The sequence below is a fragment of the Periplaneta americana genome, chromosome 11 (genome assembly GCF_040183065.1).
Source record: "Periplaneta americana isolate PAMFEO1 chromosome 11, P.americana_PAMFEO1_priV1, whole genome shotgun sequence".
NCBI classification, from domain to species: domain Eukaryota; kingdom Metazoa; phylum Arthropoda; class Insecta; order Blattodea; family Blattidae; genus Periplaneta; species Periplaneta americana.
The window spans coordinates 159,665,438-159,683,856 of record NC_091127.1 but is presented as its reverse complement, the minus strand read 5'-3'; the positions used below and the strand labels follow the sequence as shown (position 1 = coordinate 159,683,856).

The window sequence follows — 18,419 nt, the reverse complement described above, 5'->3', positions numbered from 1 at the left end:
CAGGTGATTCACTGCTCTATGTAGTTGTATTTCGAAACAAGGCTTACCCTCGATAAGTGTAGCTTACTACGTCACAAGAAACATTAACGAACAAAGGTCCATTATTATTAAATATATGACTTATCAAATAACATAATATATTAACATAATATAGACTTTTCTATCATCAATATGAGGTCCTGTATTGTCTCAGATGGAGGTTCGACATTGTGCTGACCCATTGTCACGCGAGTCCAATTACTTGTTCGTCCTTTAGGCCTATAAAGTTGAAAAAAAATAAAGGAAATCCCAATGCATGCGTGCAAACAGGCCTGGGTATTAACACCTCAATTATTGCAGACTGCCCCATAACTCCCCATTCCACCTTCCCCAGCTTAGACAGTTATGTTTCGGACTGATAAGAGTAGACAGGAAGGTAAGCATTGCTTAGTGACGGATTGAATAAGGCAGGCATCATAGATTTTACGAACTTTTGACTCTCGCTGGTCGCCTAAAATCCACCACTGATGCACAGTGCCTTAGTCTGCGTTTGTTTCTAACCCTTTTTCTTCAGGGCTGCTCTACACTGTGGCATTACTTACAAATGGTTTTTAGAGAACACTGAGGTTCATTGCCGCTCTCCCATAACCCCGCCATCGGTCTCTATCCTAAGCAACATTAATCCAGTCTCTACCATCATATCCCACCTCCCTCAAATCCATTTTAATATTATCCTCCCGTCTAAGTCTCGGCCTCCACAAAGGTATTTTTTCCTCCGGCCTTCCAACTTAACACTCCATATGCATTTCTGGATTCGTCCATACGTGCTACATGCCCTGCCTATCTGAAACGTCTAGATTTAATATTCCTAATTATGTCAGGTGAAGAATACAATGCGTGCAGTTCTGCGTTGTGTAATTTTCTCCATTCTCATGTAACTTCATCCCTCTTAGCCACAAATATTTCCTAAGCACCTTATTCTCGATCACCCTTAACCACTGTTGAATTAAATTATGATTTATTTAACGACGCTCGCAACTGCAGAGGTTATATCAGCGTCGCCAGTGTGCCGGAATTTTGTCCCGCACACTTAAATGCCATCGACCTAGGCTGGGATCGAACCCGCAACCTCGGACGTCAAGGCCAGCACTATACCGATTGCGCCACCAAGGCCGACATTAACCTGTTCCTCTCTCAAAGTGAGAGTCCAAGTTTCACAACCATACAGAATAAATAGCCGGTAATATAACTGTTTTATAAATTCCAACTTTCAGTTTTTTTGAAAGCATATTAGATGACAAAAACTTCTCAACCGAATAATAACAGGCATTTCCCATATTAATTTGCTTTTATTCCTCTCGAGTGCCATTTATATTTGTTACTGTTGCTCCACCTCTTCAAAGGATATATTTCCAATTTTTATATTTCTATTTCGTACTATGTGTGGTTTTACTTTGTTTATAGTGTTTTTTCTTCCTCTCTCTTTATTTCTTGTGTAGCTTTACTTTGTATATAGTGTATTTTTTTCTCTGTTTATTTCTATTATTGTATTTGTATTCCTGGTGTTGTGGAAGAGAAGGCCTGATGGCCTTAACGACACAAGAATAAATAAATAAATAAATAAATAAATAAATATGTTCTGGTCAGGAGACTAATCGAGAATAACCTCTGAAACTAATGACATTACTTGGTTCACTCTGCATAATAATTATGAAAATATTACTTACTTACTTACTTACTGGCTTTTAAGGAACCCGGAGGTTCATTGCCGCCCTCACATAAGCCCGTCATTGGTCCCTATCCTGTGCAAGATTAATCCATTCTCTATCATCATATCTCACCTCCCTCAAATCCATTTTAATATTATCTTCCCATCTACGTCTCGGCCTCCCCAAAGGTCTTCTTCCCTCCGGTCTCCCAACTAACACTCTATATGCATTTCTGGTTTCACCCATACGTGCTACATGCCCTGCCCATCTCAAACGTCTGGATTTAATGTTCCTAATTATGTCAGGTGAAGAATACAATGCGTGCAGTTCTGTGTTGTGTAACTTTCTCCATTCTCCTGTAACTTCATCCCTCTTAGCCCCAAATATTTTCCTAAGAACCTTATTCTCAAACACCCTTAACCTATGTTCCTCTCTCAAAGTGAGAGTCCAAGTTTCACAACCATAAAGAACAACAGGTAATATAACTGTTTTATAAATTCTAACTTTCAGATTTTTTGACAGCAGACTGGATGATAAAAGTTTCTCAACCGAATAATAACAGGCATTTTCCATATTTATTCTGTGTGTAATTCCCTCCCGAGTATCATTTATATTTGTTACTGTTGCTCCCAGGTATTTCAATTTTTTCACCTCTTCAAAAGATAAATTTCTAATTTTTATATTTCCATTTCGTACAATATTCTAGTCACGAGACATAATCATATACTTTGTCTTTTCGGGATTTACTTCCAAACCTATCTCTTTACTTGCTTCCAGTAAAATTCCCGTGTTTTCCCTAATCGTTTGTGGATTTTCTCCTAAGATATTCACGTCATCCGCATAGATGAGAATATTATTTGTTCGTAACTAGGAATTTAGTTCATATATTTTATGAATTTTATGTTGAATTTGTCTTGTTTCCCGCTTTTGTCTTGTGTAAGAAAAATCCATATGATTTTGATTTCTCATGCCGTGTAATACGCCAAACAAACACTATATACTTTACATACACTGCACGTACTGCTCGAATTGCTTGTAATGAAGTGAAATGCATTACGCTTGTAATTTACCCCACAATGCTGCAAGAAGTCGAAATTCACGCATGCTTGTGTGTACTGCTATTACGTCATTTGTTCGATGTCGTCATTGTTTTCCACCAGTTGCACCAATGGGAGAGCACAAAACTATGATGTCACAGACCACTCCTCTCGTCCATGTTACCGGTGAGCGGCTGCGGCCTGAAAGAGAACCGCTTCGCGTCTGTCAACGTCTGGACGTGCTTCGAGCTATTGTATCTGCTCCCGAGAATAAACAACCATGCATCCCGCTTTTGAAGACGCCGGCAAGGAACCCGGGCTCCTCATCTGGAGAATAGAGGTGAGTACTGATACTGAACAGTGACATGCAGTTGGCGTCAGTGAGATGATGCTGTGCTTTGTATCGACTAGACTCGTGGTGTGACGCAAGAATTTAAGATGCGGTGCGATTGTTCGACCGGTGTTGTATGAATTCCATGCGTATTTAATAGCGAGCTTAAAAGAGCAGAGATAAGAGATAAAATGAAGCACATAATAAAGTGAACAGACGTCGCTGTCGCTGATTTTTTAAATTGATTTCAGACGCACTTTGAAATATAGGACCACCTTCCCTGTCATTAAGGAAATATTCCAATTTAAATTAAAATATAAGAGGATTATAGGAAAAGAAATGAGGTAGTCTAGTTCTGTTTAATTTCCAGTAGAACTTTTTAAAGTTTTAAACGTCATAGTGTACATTCTGTTTTTTTTTTATTTTAGTGAAGAAAATCCACAAACGATTAGGGAAAACACGGAAATTTTACTTGAAGCAAGTAAAGCGATAGGTTTGGAAGTAAATCCCGAAAAGACAAAGTATATGATTATGTCTCGTGACGAGAATATTGTACGAAATGGAAATATAAAAATTGGAAATTTATCTTTTGAAGAGGTGGAGAAATTCAAATATCTTGGAGCAACAGTAACAAATATAAATGATACTCGGGAAGAAATTAAACACAGAATAAATATGGGAAATGCGTGTTATTATTCGGTTGAGAAACTTTTATCATCCAGTCTGCTGTCAAAAAATCTGAAAGTTAGAATTTATAAAACAGTTATATTACCGGTTGTTCTTTATGGTTGTGAAACTTAGGCTCTCACTTTGAGAGAGGAACATAGGTTAAGGGTGTTTGAGAATAAGGTTCTTAGGAAAATATTTGGGGCTAAGAGGGATGAAGTTACAGGAGAATGGAGAAAGTTACACAACACAGAACTGCACGCATTGTATTCTTCACCTGACATAAATAGGAACATTAAATTCAGACGTTTGAGATGGGCAGGGCATGTAGCACGTATGGGCGAATCCAGACATGCATATAGAGTGATAGTTGGGAGACCGGAGGGAAGAAGACCTTTAGGGAGGCCGAGACGTAGATGGGAAGATAATATTAAAAAGGATTTGAGGAAGGTGAGATATTATGATAGAGACTGGATTAATCTTGCTCAGGATAGGGACCAATGGCGGGCTTATGTGAGGGCGGCAATGAACCTCCGGGTTCCTTAAAAGCCAGTAAGTAAGTAAGTGAAAATTAAGTACCGTACATTAATTCTGGAGGACGACCACTCCACGATTTTCGAACTCTCCCTCCCCCTCACAAACTACGATTTTATGTTCAATTTTCGAAAGATAATACAAACAAATTTCGGAAACACTTAACCAATCACAACCTGAACTAACCTAACCTCAACTCACCCAAACTAACGCAAGAAAATATTACTGTTATGTACCGAAGTACATATGATATTTCGGTGCAGGTATTGTGCGTCATCATATGATGAAAGATGAGTGGAACGGAGAAAAATTCTCTCTGGCACCGGGATTTGAACCCGGTGCCGGAGACAATTTTTCTCTGTTCCACTCATCTTTCATCATATAACGCAAGCAAAACTAAGCTAGCCTAAACTACTCCGATCGACATCAAGCAGTACACATCGCCTACCAACCCAACAAATAAAACATTACGCTACCTCGAAAAATTTAAAACATGTAAAACCATAGTCTTCGCGCAACAATATACGCATATAAATCGTTGCTTACCCGTAAGCAAACGATACAAACGATGGGATTTTAATGTACAATATTATACATGCTCAGAACTTCTAAAATCCATGGACTAGTTTTCTTCCAGAATTAATATAATTATTATGTTTATGCCTACATTCCGTCGAAAGTTGTCGCCCACCTTTCTCGTGTAATCTTCATATAATTAATTCATTAATTCTGGAGGACGACTACTCCACGATTTTCGAACTCTCCCTCCCCCTCACAAACTACGATTTTATGCTCAATTTTCGAAAGATAATACAAACAAATTTCGGAAACACATAATCTATCACAACCTAAACTAACCTAACCTCAACTCACCCAAACTAACGCAAGCGAATGTTACTGTGATGTACCGAAGTATATATGATATTTCCGTGCAGGTATTGTGCGTCATTATATGATGAAAGATGAGTGGAACGGAGAAAAATTCTCTCTGGCACCGGGATTTGAATCCGGTGCCGGAGAGAATTTTTCTCTGTTCCACTCATCTTTCGTCATATAACGCAAGCAAAACTAAGCTAGCCTAAACTACTCCGATCGACATCAAGCAGTACACATCGCCTACCAACCCAACAAATAAAACATTACGCTACCTCCAAAAATTTAAAACATGTAAAACCATCGCGCGCAACAATATACACATATAAATCGTTGCTTACCTCGTAAGCAACAATGCAAATGATGGGAATTTAATGTAGAATATTATACATGCTCAGAACTTCTAAAATCCATGGACAGGTTTTCGTCCAGAATTAATATAATTATTACAGTATGTTTATGCCTAAATTTCGTCGAAAGTTGTCGCCCACCTTTCTCGTGTAATCTTCATATAAATATTTTTCTTTTATGGTATTTCAGAACTCTACATAGGATTTTATCTTCATCTTCAATGTATATCAAAAATCAAAATACGTGTACGATAGTTTGTTTCCTGTATTATAGTCTAAAGAGGTGGTTGAAAGGTTTTTGTGCGAGATCGTGCGTATTTGCTTGTTTTCCGCACAGAACCAATACGCGGTAAGTGTGAAATACCACATTCAGTATTCCCAACGTAACACACATAACAATTTCCCTCTTCTTACCGCTTAAGCGTGACATTCATTTTACTGCTTTAGGCTTTTAACATATTATTTTCAGAGACGTTTAACATAGTAATAATTATAAATTGGAAACTTAAATTGCAATGTTAATTATTGTTTTTAAATATTTGCAAAAATTAAGTAAAGTCTACTACTCCACGAAACTTATTGCATTCCTGATACAAGTAACATTAAGGAAGCCGTGAAAAAATCAACTAGATTCCAGTTGCCGATGTTATTACTGCAATATGTTATATAAATAATATTGTTAAAATATTAAAATGAAAAATAAATCATTACATAACCTTACTGTTTGTTTTAAGTTCACATTTATAGACTGAGGGGGAAAAAAAGACAGACGTATATCACGGCCTGCTGGAGTATAGTAAACACAGAAAACATTTTATAGCAACAATGTTGAAGAAAGATATTTTGGTGTTCCGAAGTTGGCGTCATTAAACAGAAACCAACATGGAGATTTCATTGCAACTAATTAGAAATTCGTCTTTCAGGTATGTAATAAACGATCTTCACACAAAATAATGTACGATACACGAGCGGTATGTTTGTTTTCATGTTCTCGGAAATCAAAAAAAGCTCAACTACGTTTCGTTTTTTCAATCTTTTCCTCGACCACGAAAACGTCAGCATATCGCTCTTGTAACGTATATTACTATTCTATATTAAACCCACATCCTGTATAGAGAGCGTTAACTAACCGCACCGTGATGCAACATTTAAATTATCATTTATTTAACGACGCTCGTGTGCCGGAATTTTGTCCCGCACGAGTTCTTTAACATGATGACGTGAATATGTTAGGAGAAAATCCACAAACGATTAGGGAAAACACGGAAATTTTACTTGAAGCAAGTAAAGCGATCGGTTTGGAAGTAAATCCCGAAAAGACAAAGTATATGATTATGTCTCGTGACGGGAATATTGTACGAAATGGAAATATAAATATTGGAGATTTATCCTTCGAAGAGGTGGAAAAATTCAAATATCTTGGAGCAACAGGAACAAATATAAATGACACTCGGGAGGAAATTAAACGCAGAATAAATATGGGAAATGCGTGTTATTATTCGGTTGAGAAGCTCTTATCATCCAGTCTGCTGTCCAAAAATCTGAAAGTTAGAATTTATAAAACAGTTATATTACCGGTTCTTCTATATGGCTGTGAAACTTGGACTCTCACTCTGAGAGAGGAACATAGGTTAAGGGTGTTTGAGAATAAGGTGCTTAGGAAAATATTTGGGGCTAAGCGGGATGAAGTTACAGGAGAATGGAGAAAGTTACACAACACAGAACTGCACGCATTGTATTCTTCACCTGACATAATTAGGAACTTGAAATCCAGACGTTTGAGATGGGCAGGGCATGTAGCACGTATGGGCGAATCCAGAAATGCATATAGAGTGTTAGTTGGGAGACCGGAGGGAAAAAGACCTTTAGGGAGGCCGAGACGTAGATGGGAGGATAATATTAAAATGGATTTGAGGGAGGTGGGGTATGATGATAGAGACTGGCTTAATCTTGCACAGGATAGGGACCGATGGCGGGCTTATGTGAGGGCGGCAATGAACTTTCGGGTTCCTTAAAAGCCATTTGTAAGTAAGTAAGTAAGTACGAGTTCTTTAACATGACAATAAATCTACTGACATGAGCCTGTCGCATTTAAGAACACTTAAATTCCATCGAGCTGGGCCGGAATCGAACACGCAACCTCGAGCACAGAAGGCCAGCGCTATACCGACTGCGCTACCCAGGTCACCGTGATGGATAAGTGCAATCTTCTTTTCTGGGGTTGATTGCATGTCCTTCATATCGCTCAGTGAAACCATCCTCAACGTCAAAGAACTTAATAAATTTGGTTTTGCCGGCCGTGGTGATGCAGCTTGACATTGCACGGTCGTGAGTAAGAATAAAATTATGCCTTGATATTTCGCCTTCGTAACGCCTATGTGTAGATCCGGCATTATGCCAAGTCCATTTCGCAGTAGTCACTCCATGTGTCGGCTTGGCTTCAGATTAAAGAATATAACCGAAATATTGACATAAAGACGAATGTATCTAAAACCACATAAGAAAAGGTCTAGCTCCACTACATGCCAAGAGTCTACACTACTAGCAATATCCGTCCTTCGTTACTTTTATAAGAGCGGACGAATGTACTGGAACACTGAATTAATTTACAACCTCTCCTTCGAACTGTTTGATTTTACAATATTGTTGATTATGTTACAAACAGAGTGCTGTATTGGAGTTAAATCGCTCGCTTGAACTCGGTCGAGTGTCGCACCCTCGAGTGAGATACGATCGGTCGTGATACGCTCGTAATAAATAGAAGCATAGTACAAGGTCATCTCACCGACATGTCTTATCTTGTATGGAAGGCGACAGATAAGATACACATATGTTTTGCTCACACAGTAAAAATAAGGCTTTTTTTTCTGCGTTTATGACAAACGTTTAATGGAACAGTCAATGGAACGTACCAAAACAGTAACATGAAGTTATAAATAAAACAGTATGAAAAATTTCGATATACAGTTATTATTGCTAATTGATAATTATTCAATATTTGATTTACCACACATATAATATGATAGGTCCATACATAGTGTTCCGCCTATATACTGCGACAATGTAGAAACGTTTTACAAAATATTATTGATATAGCAGTAGATTAATAACAATATTAGTACAGAGATAACGTCACAGAAAATATAATAAAACGAATAATCATGCTGCACAACTGTTACAGACGCAAAGATTGATACACTAATTATTATTATTATTATTATTATTATTATTATTATTATTATTATTATTATTATTATTATTATTATTACTAGACAACTTGATACAGTTCTTGCATTATCGTGATTGTGTTCTCCATTTATAATAATTACATTTACATCCAATAACATCTATCAGATGTGGCAAAAACAAAATCACTCCTGTGTGGAAAAAAGAAAAAAAAAACATTTACCTACAACATTTATATTACATTTTAAAGCAAGTTTTGTAGTTATACTATGGAGAGGTTAGTTAAACACTGCAAAGTTTTGAAATGATAAACATCTATGATGTTACTACACAGTTCATCACTGTAACAAGAACGAATGTCTAACGCCCGGCTTATACCGTTCGAGGATTTATCGCTCGTGACAATTTTACCCATCATGCATGTGCGCTACCTATCGGATTATGCTATGAACTACTTGGCGCTCGAGCGAAAACGTCCGATGCAGACCTCTGCTTACAAATAAATAGTGCATTATGTAGGGTGACCAGAAATTTCTTGACAAAAAAAAAAGAATAGATACTTTATATCTCGGTAAAGCGATATCAACGGGTCGTCGTCCTGTGCGTGAAGAGCGCGTACGGACCAGTTTCGCGTTCACATTCGTGACTTCTTAAACATCAGTCTGCGAAACCGATGGATTGATCGTGTCGGGAATGATGATCACAAACTATCACGGCCTCCACGTTCTCCCAACTTAGCCTCTTGTGACCTTTTTGTGTGGGGCTATGTGAAGGATTCAGTATTTCTGCCACCATTACCGCCTAATCTACCAGAATTACGAACTTTATTACAGAGTTGATGTGTGCAGAATCACTAGACGCGTACATATCGAGCATCTGTAACATATAAAAAAGTTGTTTTTCTATGTAACTGTACACTTTTGAATTTTGTAGGTACGCGTAATTTCCGACCCCCAGATTCTGAGGTTATGTCTGTTCACCTTACCAGAAAGATGAAAAGTGGCTTCGTCAGAAAACACCACGGAACGAATAAACTCACCATCGTTTTCAATTAAGTCTGCATACTTATGCAGAAATTTCTTCGTAGCACTTAATCCTCTGGTTTTAAGGCTTGCAGCAACTGTAGTCGGTACGGATGAAATCGCAACCGCTTGCGAAGAATCTTGCCTTAAAATCAGTGTACGATTTACGGATTGTGCATATATTTGTACAGATTACTGTGCACGCAACTGCGGAATCCCGGCCAACAAGTCACTCAGCTGAGTGCGCTCCTAGTATAATGGCAGTTGACTTGGACATATACGTCAACATATATGCCTAGCTTGGAGTCAGGCCATAAAGGGAAACACTGAAGGAGGAGGATTCGGTCCGGTCCTGTGGATTGAATTCGGCGTAGCTCAATGGTCAGAGCGCTTGGTACGTAGAACCAAGGACCCGGGTTCGATCCCCGGCGCCGGAGCGAATTTTTCTTCTTAAATATTAATTGTCAGTATCACAGAAATTATTCTGTAGGACAAATTAATAAAATAAATCTATAGAAAAACAATGTTGCCACAACTAAACTTTTTGAGTTTCTCTTTCCACTTGTGCTATTTTCATGCACCTCAGATTCCTAGAACGTAAATTATATGTGTTCGAAACCCGAAAGATCTTTTGTAGGAGCCCTATATTTGCTAATCTGTCCAACTTCAAAGCTCAATGTGTCTAGAGCAGGCCTGCACAAACAGCGCTCAACGAGCGCGCGCGCTCCTTCGGTGGGGGAGAGCGGTGTTTACCGCTCGCCGAAACGGAGCGGAAGATACGTCAGAATGACGTAGACTTGCTATAGGTAGAGGAGAGGGAAACGACCACTCAGCCATCTAGTGGAGAGCAGTGTGTAGGTCTATTCTCAGTAACTGTTTCACGTTGCTTACCTACTGCTACAGTACAGTATGGAGGAATCTAAAAGATGGAACGTTACATTTAACGTTTAACGATTTACAGCTCGAACTTATTGATCTTCAATGTGGCCTAAGGGCTAAAGATCGTTTGAATAATACTACTAGTCTGGTTGAGTTTTACAAGACTAAACATTAGCAATAATGTCCACGAGTACACAGACTGGCTGTGAAAATGATTGCTATGTTTGGCTCAACATTTATATTTGTGAGCAATTGTTTTCTATAATCATCTTTAATAAAGGCAGACATCGAACATCTGTAACTGATGTTTCATTACGATCAGTAGGCTACTGTTCCTTTCAGCTGCCAACAGCATAAAACCTCGTTTTGATGTACTGATAAATAAAAATATAACAAAATGATATTGTACATTCAAGTAGCTATAGAATTTCTATTACTTCTGTGAAATAAATATTTCTTTATTAATTAATAATAGTCCAAAATAGTTTTGCAAACACTGAAAGGGAATTCATTTCATAAACACTCGTAATAGTACTTCCTTTTGTGATTATTTTGTACGAGATCCACCCCTTTTTTCAGTCCACCCTTATACAGAGCGCAGCTAATATCTGCATTCCGCTCATGAGCTGTGAGCCGGCTCGCTCGGAGAGCGCAAACCTTGTGCAGGCCTGGTCTAGAGAGACAATATGAGAATTGTGCTTGAAAATTTCTTTCCACGTGCATCTCATTGGTGATCTGTATGAATCTACCGTGTATGAATATTTATTTAGTCCAGCAGAGTCGTACTGTACATTCATTACTTGGATGCTGCTTGCTTGAGAACCGTTATGCAAATCTGACCTGGGAAAGCATTTCGTTTCATCTTATCTGCAAGTGTAATAAACTCCTACGCCTATCCTTAAAGCAGTCATGCTTGAAAGTAGTTAAATATATGTTGAAAGAGATATTCAAACAACATATCGTTTTTTTTTTCTGTGTAATGATATTACTGTAAAGTGTATATGCACGATTGTTACTTCCTTGTGTACATTTTTCTTTTATTGACCTAGTGCATGTTTTCCTTAGCTACATCGTAACGAAATGGTATAGCGGACTTTAAATTTACACGAAGTTACAAGCCACTAACTGTAGGGAAAAACTGATCTCAGAATTTTGGTTTCATATAGACCTTACTTATCGTACGTGTTGTCACAATAACGAGAAAACGAAATAAATAATTCTTGTATTGTTTGACACTATCTTCGTGTGTTAAGTTAAATATTGCTCGATGCTTGAGCTGTTTGGACTTTTTCCATTGCTAATTTTGAAAAATTGTAACGCAACGTTTCGTCGTCAGGTAAAAACGTACTGTGGTCACAGTCTAGTATATACAGACGTGGACAAATTATTAACAAAATTGACGATTTTTATGATAACTCTGTTTACAAAATTTGACTTTTCAGTTTAGACTACAATTGACAATTTTGCATATTTATATCATTACAGTAGACAGAAATATGCAAAAATGTAAACTGTAGTTTAAATTGAAGAGCTTAATTTTGTAAAAATATATAATAAAAATCTTCAATTTTGTTAATAATTTGTAAATTAGCAAATATGTCAACTACAGTCTAAATTGAAGGTCAAATTTTGTAAAACTATGAAATAAAAATCTTCAGTTTTGCTAATAATTTGGAAATATCCAAAATGTCAACTGTAGTCCAAATTGAAGAATCGAATTTTGTAAAAATATATAATAAAAACCTTCGGTTTTGCTAATAATTTGTAAATATGCAAAAATATCAAATGTAGTCCAAATTGAAGAGTTAAATTTTCTAAAAAAAATACAATACAAATCTTCAATTTTGCTAATAATTTGGAAATACACAAAAATGTTAACTGCAGTCTAAATTGAAGAATCATATTTTGTAAAAATACATAATAAAAATCTTCAGTTTTGCTAATAATTTGTCCACGTCTGTACAGTCACGCAATACGTAGGGAATATGCATCCATAGATAGTTGCTAACCACTAGGATCGCTACTATCGCCTCATAACAGACAATGCGAAATAGTACCGGCACGGTCTATGTTCCTAGTACCCTCAACAACTCAAGCTTCGTGACCTTATATGCTAGACTGTGGCGTGGGGATCATTACAAACAGCCAGCCTGTCTGACTGAACAATTCACCGTTGAAATATAGAAATACTGTAGGTGGGAGACTCTTTCTTCAGTTATAGGCCTACCAACATAACTTCGGTGACATTAGGTATAAAAGTTTCACGCTAGTGTAATTGTCGCCGCGGCCTCATGGTTAACATGTCGGCATCATACAATAACGTGCGGTGTGCTTTTAAAACATAATTTTACCGACCGATTGTTGCTCTGTAGGTTTCATTCTAAGCGTCACGTTGTCACGTCTACTTCCTCGATAAGAATAAGCACTAGTTTGTTATATTGTTAAATGGCTATTATTATTATTATTATTATTATTATTATTATTATTATTATTATTATTATTATTCGGGTATAGTCATGAGAGAAAATGTGAATATTTTAATTGTCAAAATCTATATGCTAGACGCCATGAGCTAGATTATCTGTTCTTTTGTAAAGTCCTCAAAGGTGATATATCCTGTGACTCTTTCTTAAACAATATTATCTTACGTATTCCAACAAAAGATATGAGAGCCCACAAACTTTTCTATATTAGAAATTCGAAATTTCTTTCACCAGTCTCCAGATGCATTAAAAATGCCAACATGCATGGCTGCGAATTCGATCCCTTCAATGTATAGACTTTGTTTGCTCTTGACAACGATTTATCATTTATGTATTCTTTTAGGCATTATACTCAATTAAAATTGTCTCATAGTATTCTTAGTTATCCATTCATCGTCATTATTGTAATTGTAATTATATTGATGTGTAATAATTATTTTTGTTTTTTGTTTTTGTTATATTTGTGCTGAACTGTAATTGGCCACTGGCTGTTGTACAGCACATTAAATAAATAAATAAATTATTATTATTATTATTATTATTATTATTATTATTATTATTTCATATACGAGTACGTTGACATTCTTAACTCTTAATAATAACTCTTTAATAATAATTTTTAATCACATACCTTAATCTTCGTCCTCAGCACAAGACATTGCAACCTCGATTTTAGTCCACGTGGATTAGACAAGTAGGTGTCATTTAATAATGGAAGCAGCTTATTGGTTGCAATATTGAAATGAAGGATAGTGATTGGAGGGGCGACACAAGAAATTGAAAACAATAAATTTCAACAAAACGAAAGTGAGAAAACAGCTTGAACTTGAAAATGATATTATTATGTGGATCGAATGCTTTGTCCAGATTTGAGAAACTACGTTCTGAAAAAAAAAACATAGGCCTACACATTATCACATTAATTATTTTTCACTTTATAACTATTTGATTATATTTTTATGTTCAGCGTTGCTTATGTTAAGGTTTGTAAATGAAAAATAAATGTATGTTAACAAGGCGCCTCTATTTATTTTGTAAATCATCTCGCGGCCCCCTCAGCTCTTTAGGTGACCCCCTATTTTGGGAACCATTGCTTTAGATTTATATACTGTAAGGCTATATTAATTCTGAGTAAATTAAAATTGATTACATATTCGAAACGGATATCAAAGTCATTTCCGTTTCTTGCTCTTGCAACCGTTAACCGTCACATTTCAGATGGCTGTGAATCGGATGTATTTAAATGCATATGCAAAGCTGTAGAAGGGTTTGTGAAATTACATGAGAGTGATAGGCTCAGAGAAGGTGTTGCATCGCCGTCAGCGAGCATTCAGACTGTTGTTTGGGTTGGTGTGAAGTGGAGTGCAGTTTTATGTATTTTATTTTTGTTTATTTTTGCATTTTAAATAGACTCATTTAACGTGCAGTTCGTTCTTATTTAGAAGTGAATGCGTTGTCACAAGAGACGAGTTATTTTTAACAGAGGGGGTAGGATGTATAATGGGGAGAGGAGGCATTTTTGTTCGTAGCTGAAATAGTTAACTTCCTGCACTCTTCACACTTTTAACGAGCTTCGAAATCGTTTTATGTTTAGCCGCTGTTTGTTGCTGGCAGGCTTTTACTTTGCGAAATTTTTTAGCATTTCTCAAAAAAAAATAGAAATTAAAAGGTTTATGATAGGAAAAGTAAGAAATTATAGCGCTATCATAGAAGACATGACATTTCTCTACGTGCATTAAACAAAGAAAATAGGCAGAAAACTATATTTTAGACGTGAAGTTTTTACAGCAGAAATATATGTACATCACATTATGTTTTAATAGTAATACACGTTACAAGAGCGGTATGTTGAAGTTTTCATGTTCGAGGAAAAGTTTGAAAAAGCGAAACGTAGTTGAGCTTTTTAATTTCCGAGAATTGAAAGAAAACATACCGCTCGTGTATCGTACATTATTTTGTGCGAAGATCGTTTATTACATACCTGAAAGAGGAATTTCTAATTAGTTGCAATGAAATCTCCATCTTGGTTTCTGTTCAATGACGGCAAATTTGCAAAACAAAAATATCTATCTTAACATTGTTGCTTTAAAATGTTTTCTGTGTTTACTATATTCCAGCAGGCCGTGATATACGTCTGTCTTTTCTTTCCCCCCAGTCTATAAATGCGAACTTAAAACAAACGGTAAGGCTATGTAATGATTTATTTTTCATTTTAGTATTTTAACAATATTATTTATATAACATATTGCAGTAATAACATCGGCAAGTTTAATTTTGCCGGTATTGTTGATTTTTTCACGGCTTCCTTAATGTTACTTGCATCAAGAATGCAGTAACTTTAGTGGAGTTGTAAATTTTAGCCTACTTAATTTTTGCAAATATTTAAAAACAATAATTAACAGTGCAATTTAGGTGAAATTGCAGTGGTAAGTTTCCAATTTATAATTATTACTATATTGAACGTCTCTAAAAATAATATGTTAAAAGCCTAAAGCAGTAAAATCAATATGTCACTTAAGCGGTAAGAAGAGGGAAATTGTTATGTGTGTTAGGTTAGGAATACTGAATGTGGAATTTTAGACTTTCCGCGGATTGGTTTTGTGCGGAAACCAAGCAAATACGCACGATCTAGCACAAAAATACATGACAGTTGTTACTATAGCAGTTATCGACAGAAAGTAGCTATAATTTCATCCTTTACATAATATTCAAATAAATCACAGTTGCTCGGTAACAATATTTGTGTGACTATACGGATGACTATTAGCGACGAGCATTACAGACACTATGTTCGATTCAAGTTAGTCGAGTGTGACGAAGTTCGACATTCGCCAATGTTCGCTCTGCAGAAGAAAGCCTGTTGTGTTTGTTCCATCTTGTTATAAAAGTACTCGCTGTCCTCAGTTCTCACCCCTTCATGTTTTAACCACTTAAGGATTTTAGCATAGATCTTGCGATTAGTTTTTCATGTAAAATACTGGGTAACTTTCGGTGTTGAACCCCGGACTCATTTCACCGGCATTATCACCTTCATTTCATTCAGACGCTAAATAACCTAGATGTTGATACAGCGTCGTAAAATAACCCAATAAAATAAATAAAAATTCATGTAAAATAAGACTAATTTTGTAATGCGTTGGTTGCCTCTCTCATATTCGAACATTACAGGACACTAGTTTAAAACATTTAAAGATTTGATCACATACCTTGCGATTAGTTTTTCATGTGAAATAAGACGAAGTTTGTGATGTCTTGGTTGCCTCTTTCATATTCGAACATTACAGGACACTAGTTTAAAACATTTAAAGATTTGATCACATATCTTGCGATTAGTTTTTCATGTGAAATAAGACGAAGTTTGTGATGTCTTGGTTGCCTCTTTCATATTCGAACATTACAGGACACTAGTTTAAAACATTTAAAGATTTGATCACATATCTTGCGATTAGTTTTTCATGTGAAATAAGACGAAGTTTGTGATGTCTTGGTTGCCTCTCTCATGTTTGAACATCGCAGGACACCAGTTTAAAACATTTAAGAATTTGATCACATATCTTGCGATTAGTTTTTCATGTGAAATAAGACGAAGTTTGTGATGTCTTGGTTGCCTCTTTCATATTCGAACATTACAGGACACTAATTTAAAACATTTAAAGATTTGATCACATATCTTGCGATTAGTTTTTCATGTGAAATAAGACGAAGTTTGTGATGTCTTGGTTGCCTCTCTCATGTTTGAACATGCAGGACACCAGTTTAAAACATTTAAGAATTTGATCACATATCTTGCGATTAGTTTTTCATGTGAAATAAGACGAAGTTTGTGATATCTTGGTTGCCTCTCTCATATTCGAACATTGCAGGACACCAGTTTAAAGCATTTAAGGATTTGATCACATATCTTGCGATTAGTTTTTCATGTGAAATAAGACGAAGTTTGTGATGTCTTTGTCTCTTCTCTCATGTTTGAACATCGTACAATACTGGTCAGTACTTTGAACATATGCATGCATATATATATATATATATATATATATATATATATATATATATATATATATCGTTTGATTTATTTATACGTATATTTTTGTGAATGTTTAATCATATTAACAAGAAGAAAATTTATCTATACTCATTACCAGGGAACGGATTTATATGGACTAAAAATATATGAAATATGTAAATATATATGTAGTTATTTTTACCAAAATATGGAATTAAATATGGATTTTTACCAAAATATGGAATTAAATATGGACTTAAAATTATAAAAAAATGACTATGTACGTTAAATATTGGTACATTTTAATCAAACTAAACAAAAAATATAATGGACGTACCTTATCTTCCAATGTAGTTTCAACAAAACACAATTTTTATTGTCTGTTACCATAACAATAGGTTACAAACATTTCTTTCAAGTGCTGAAAAGTGAATCTTCTTCTATTGTCTCTGAGGATAGATTTATACTGACTAAAAGAGCATTCGACGTCACAAGAAGTAACTGGTACATAATTCAATTTCACAATGTCTGCTGGGGATAAGTCCAAGTTAATCTTCACTGTTGATTCACCACTCATCACAGCAACAACCTTTTGTAGTTCTTCATATCCAGGGTTTTTTGAAAGTACAGTGTCCACCTTAGCTCTTACTGCATCTGCAACTTTACCTCTACCACGATTCAGTTGTTCCACAGTACTATTTATAATTTCAAAACTTTCAGATAGTGAAAGGTGCCTATTTTGGAGACTTTTGAGCGTTTTTATGATGCATGAAAATGTATGCTGAATGTGAGCTAAGTCATTCTTCACACTTATGTCACAGGTAACTGTTTTCGCAGTATCAATTGAGACTGCATCTTCAGAGTCCAATGCAAGGAGAACATTGTTAATAGAGTCTATATGTTCGGCATAATATTCAACTGCTTCTAGCCATGTACCCCATCTAGTTAAAATTGGCTTTGGTGGCAATGGAATTTCAGGGTACATTTCTTTCAACACGTTAACTCTACTGGGAGCTTTGAGAAATACTTTTTTCACTGATGAAATCAACAAATCTACTTTAGGGAAATTGTCTCTGACCACTTCTGCCACACGATGAAATGCATGCGCCACACAAGTAAAATGAGTCAATTTAGGATATACAACAGATAATGCTTGTCCAGCTTTGACCATATAAGGGGCAGCATCGCTAATAAAGAATAACACATTATCGTACATAATACCCTTTGGCCACAGGATACCCATAGCTTCGTTGAACAGTTTAACTATAGTTTTGTTATTGCACTTTTCTAGAACATCACAATGTAAAAGAATTCGTTCAGAATATTGTTCACTTAACAAACCGATAACTACATTACCAACAAGTCTA

The 18,419-nt window shown here is 36.0% G+C and overlaps 1 protein-coding gene across 2 annotated transcripts in view; it reads left to right on the top strand.

The window, feature by feature from the left end:
* The first annotated feature begins 2,906 nt into the window (after window positions 1-2,906).
* Window positions 2,907-18,419, top strand: part of LOC138709508 (gelsolin, cytoplasmic-like) — a 154,667-nt gene continuing 139,154 nt past the window's right edge. For both annotated transcript variants that reach the window (XM_069840327.1, XM_069840326.1), the window contains exon 1: window positions 2,907-3,065. In XM_069840327.1, coding sequence (XP_069696428.1) covers window positions 3,006-3,065 — 60 coding nt within the window. In that variant the 5' untranslated portion in view covers window positions 2,907-3,005. The remainder of the gene's footprint in view (window positions 3,066-18,419) is intronic.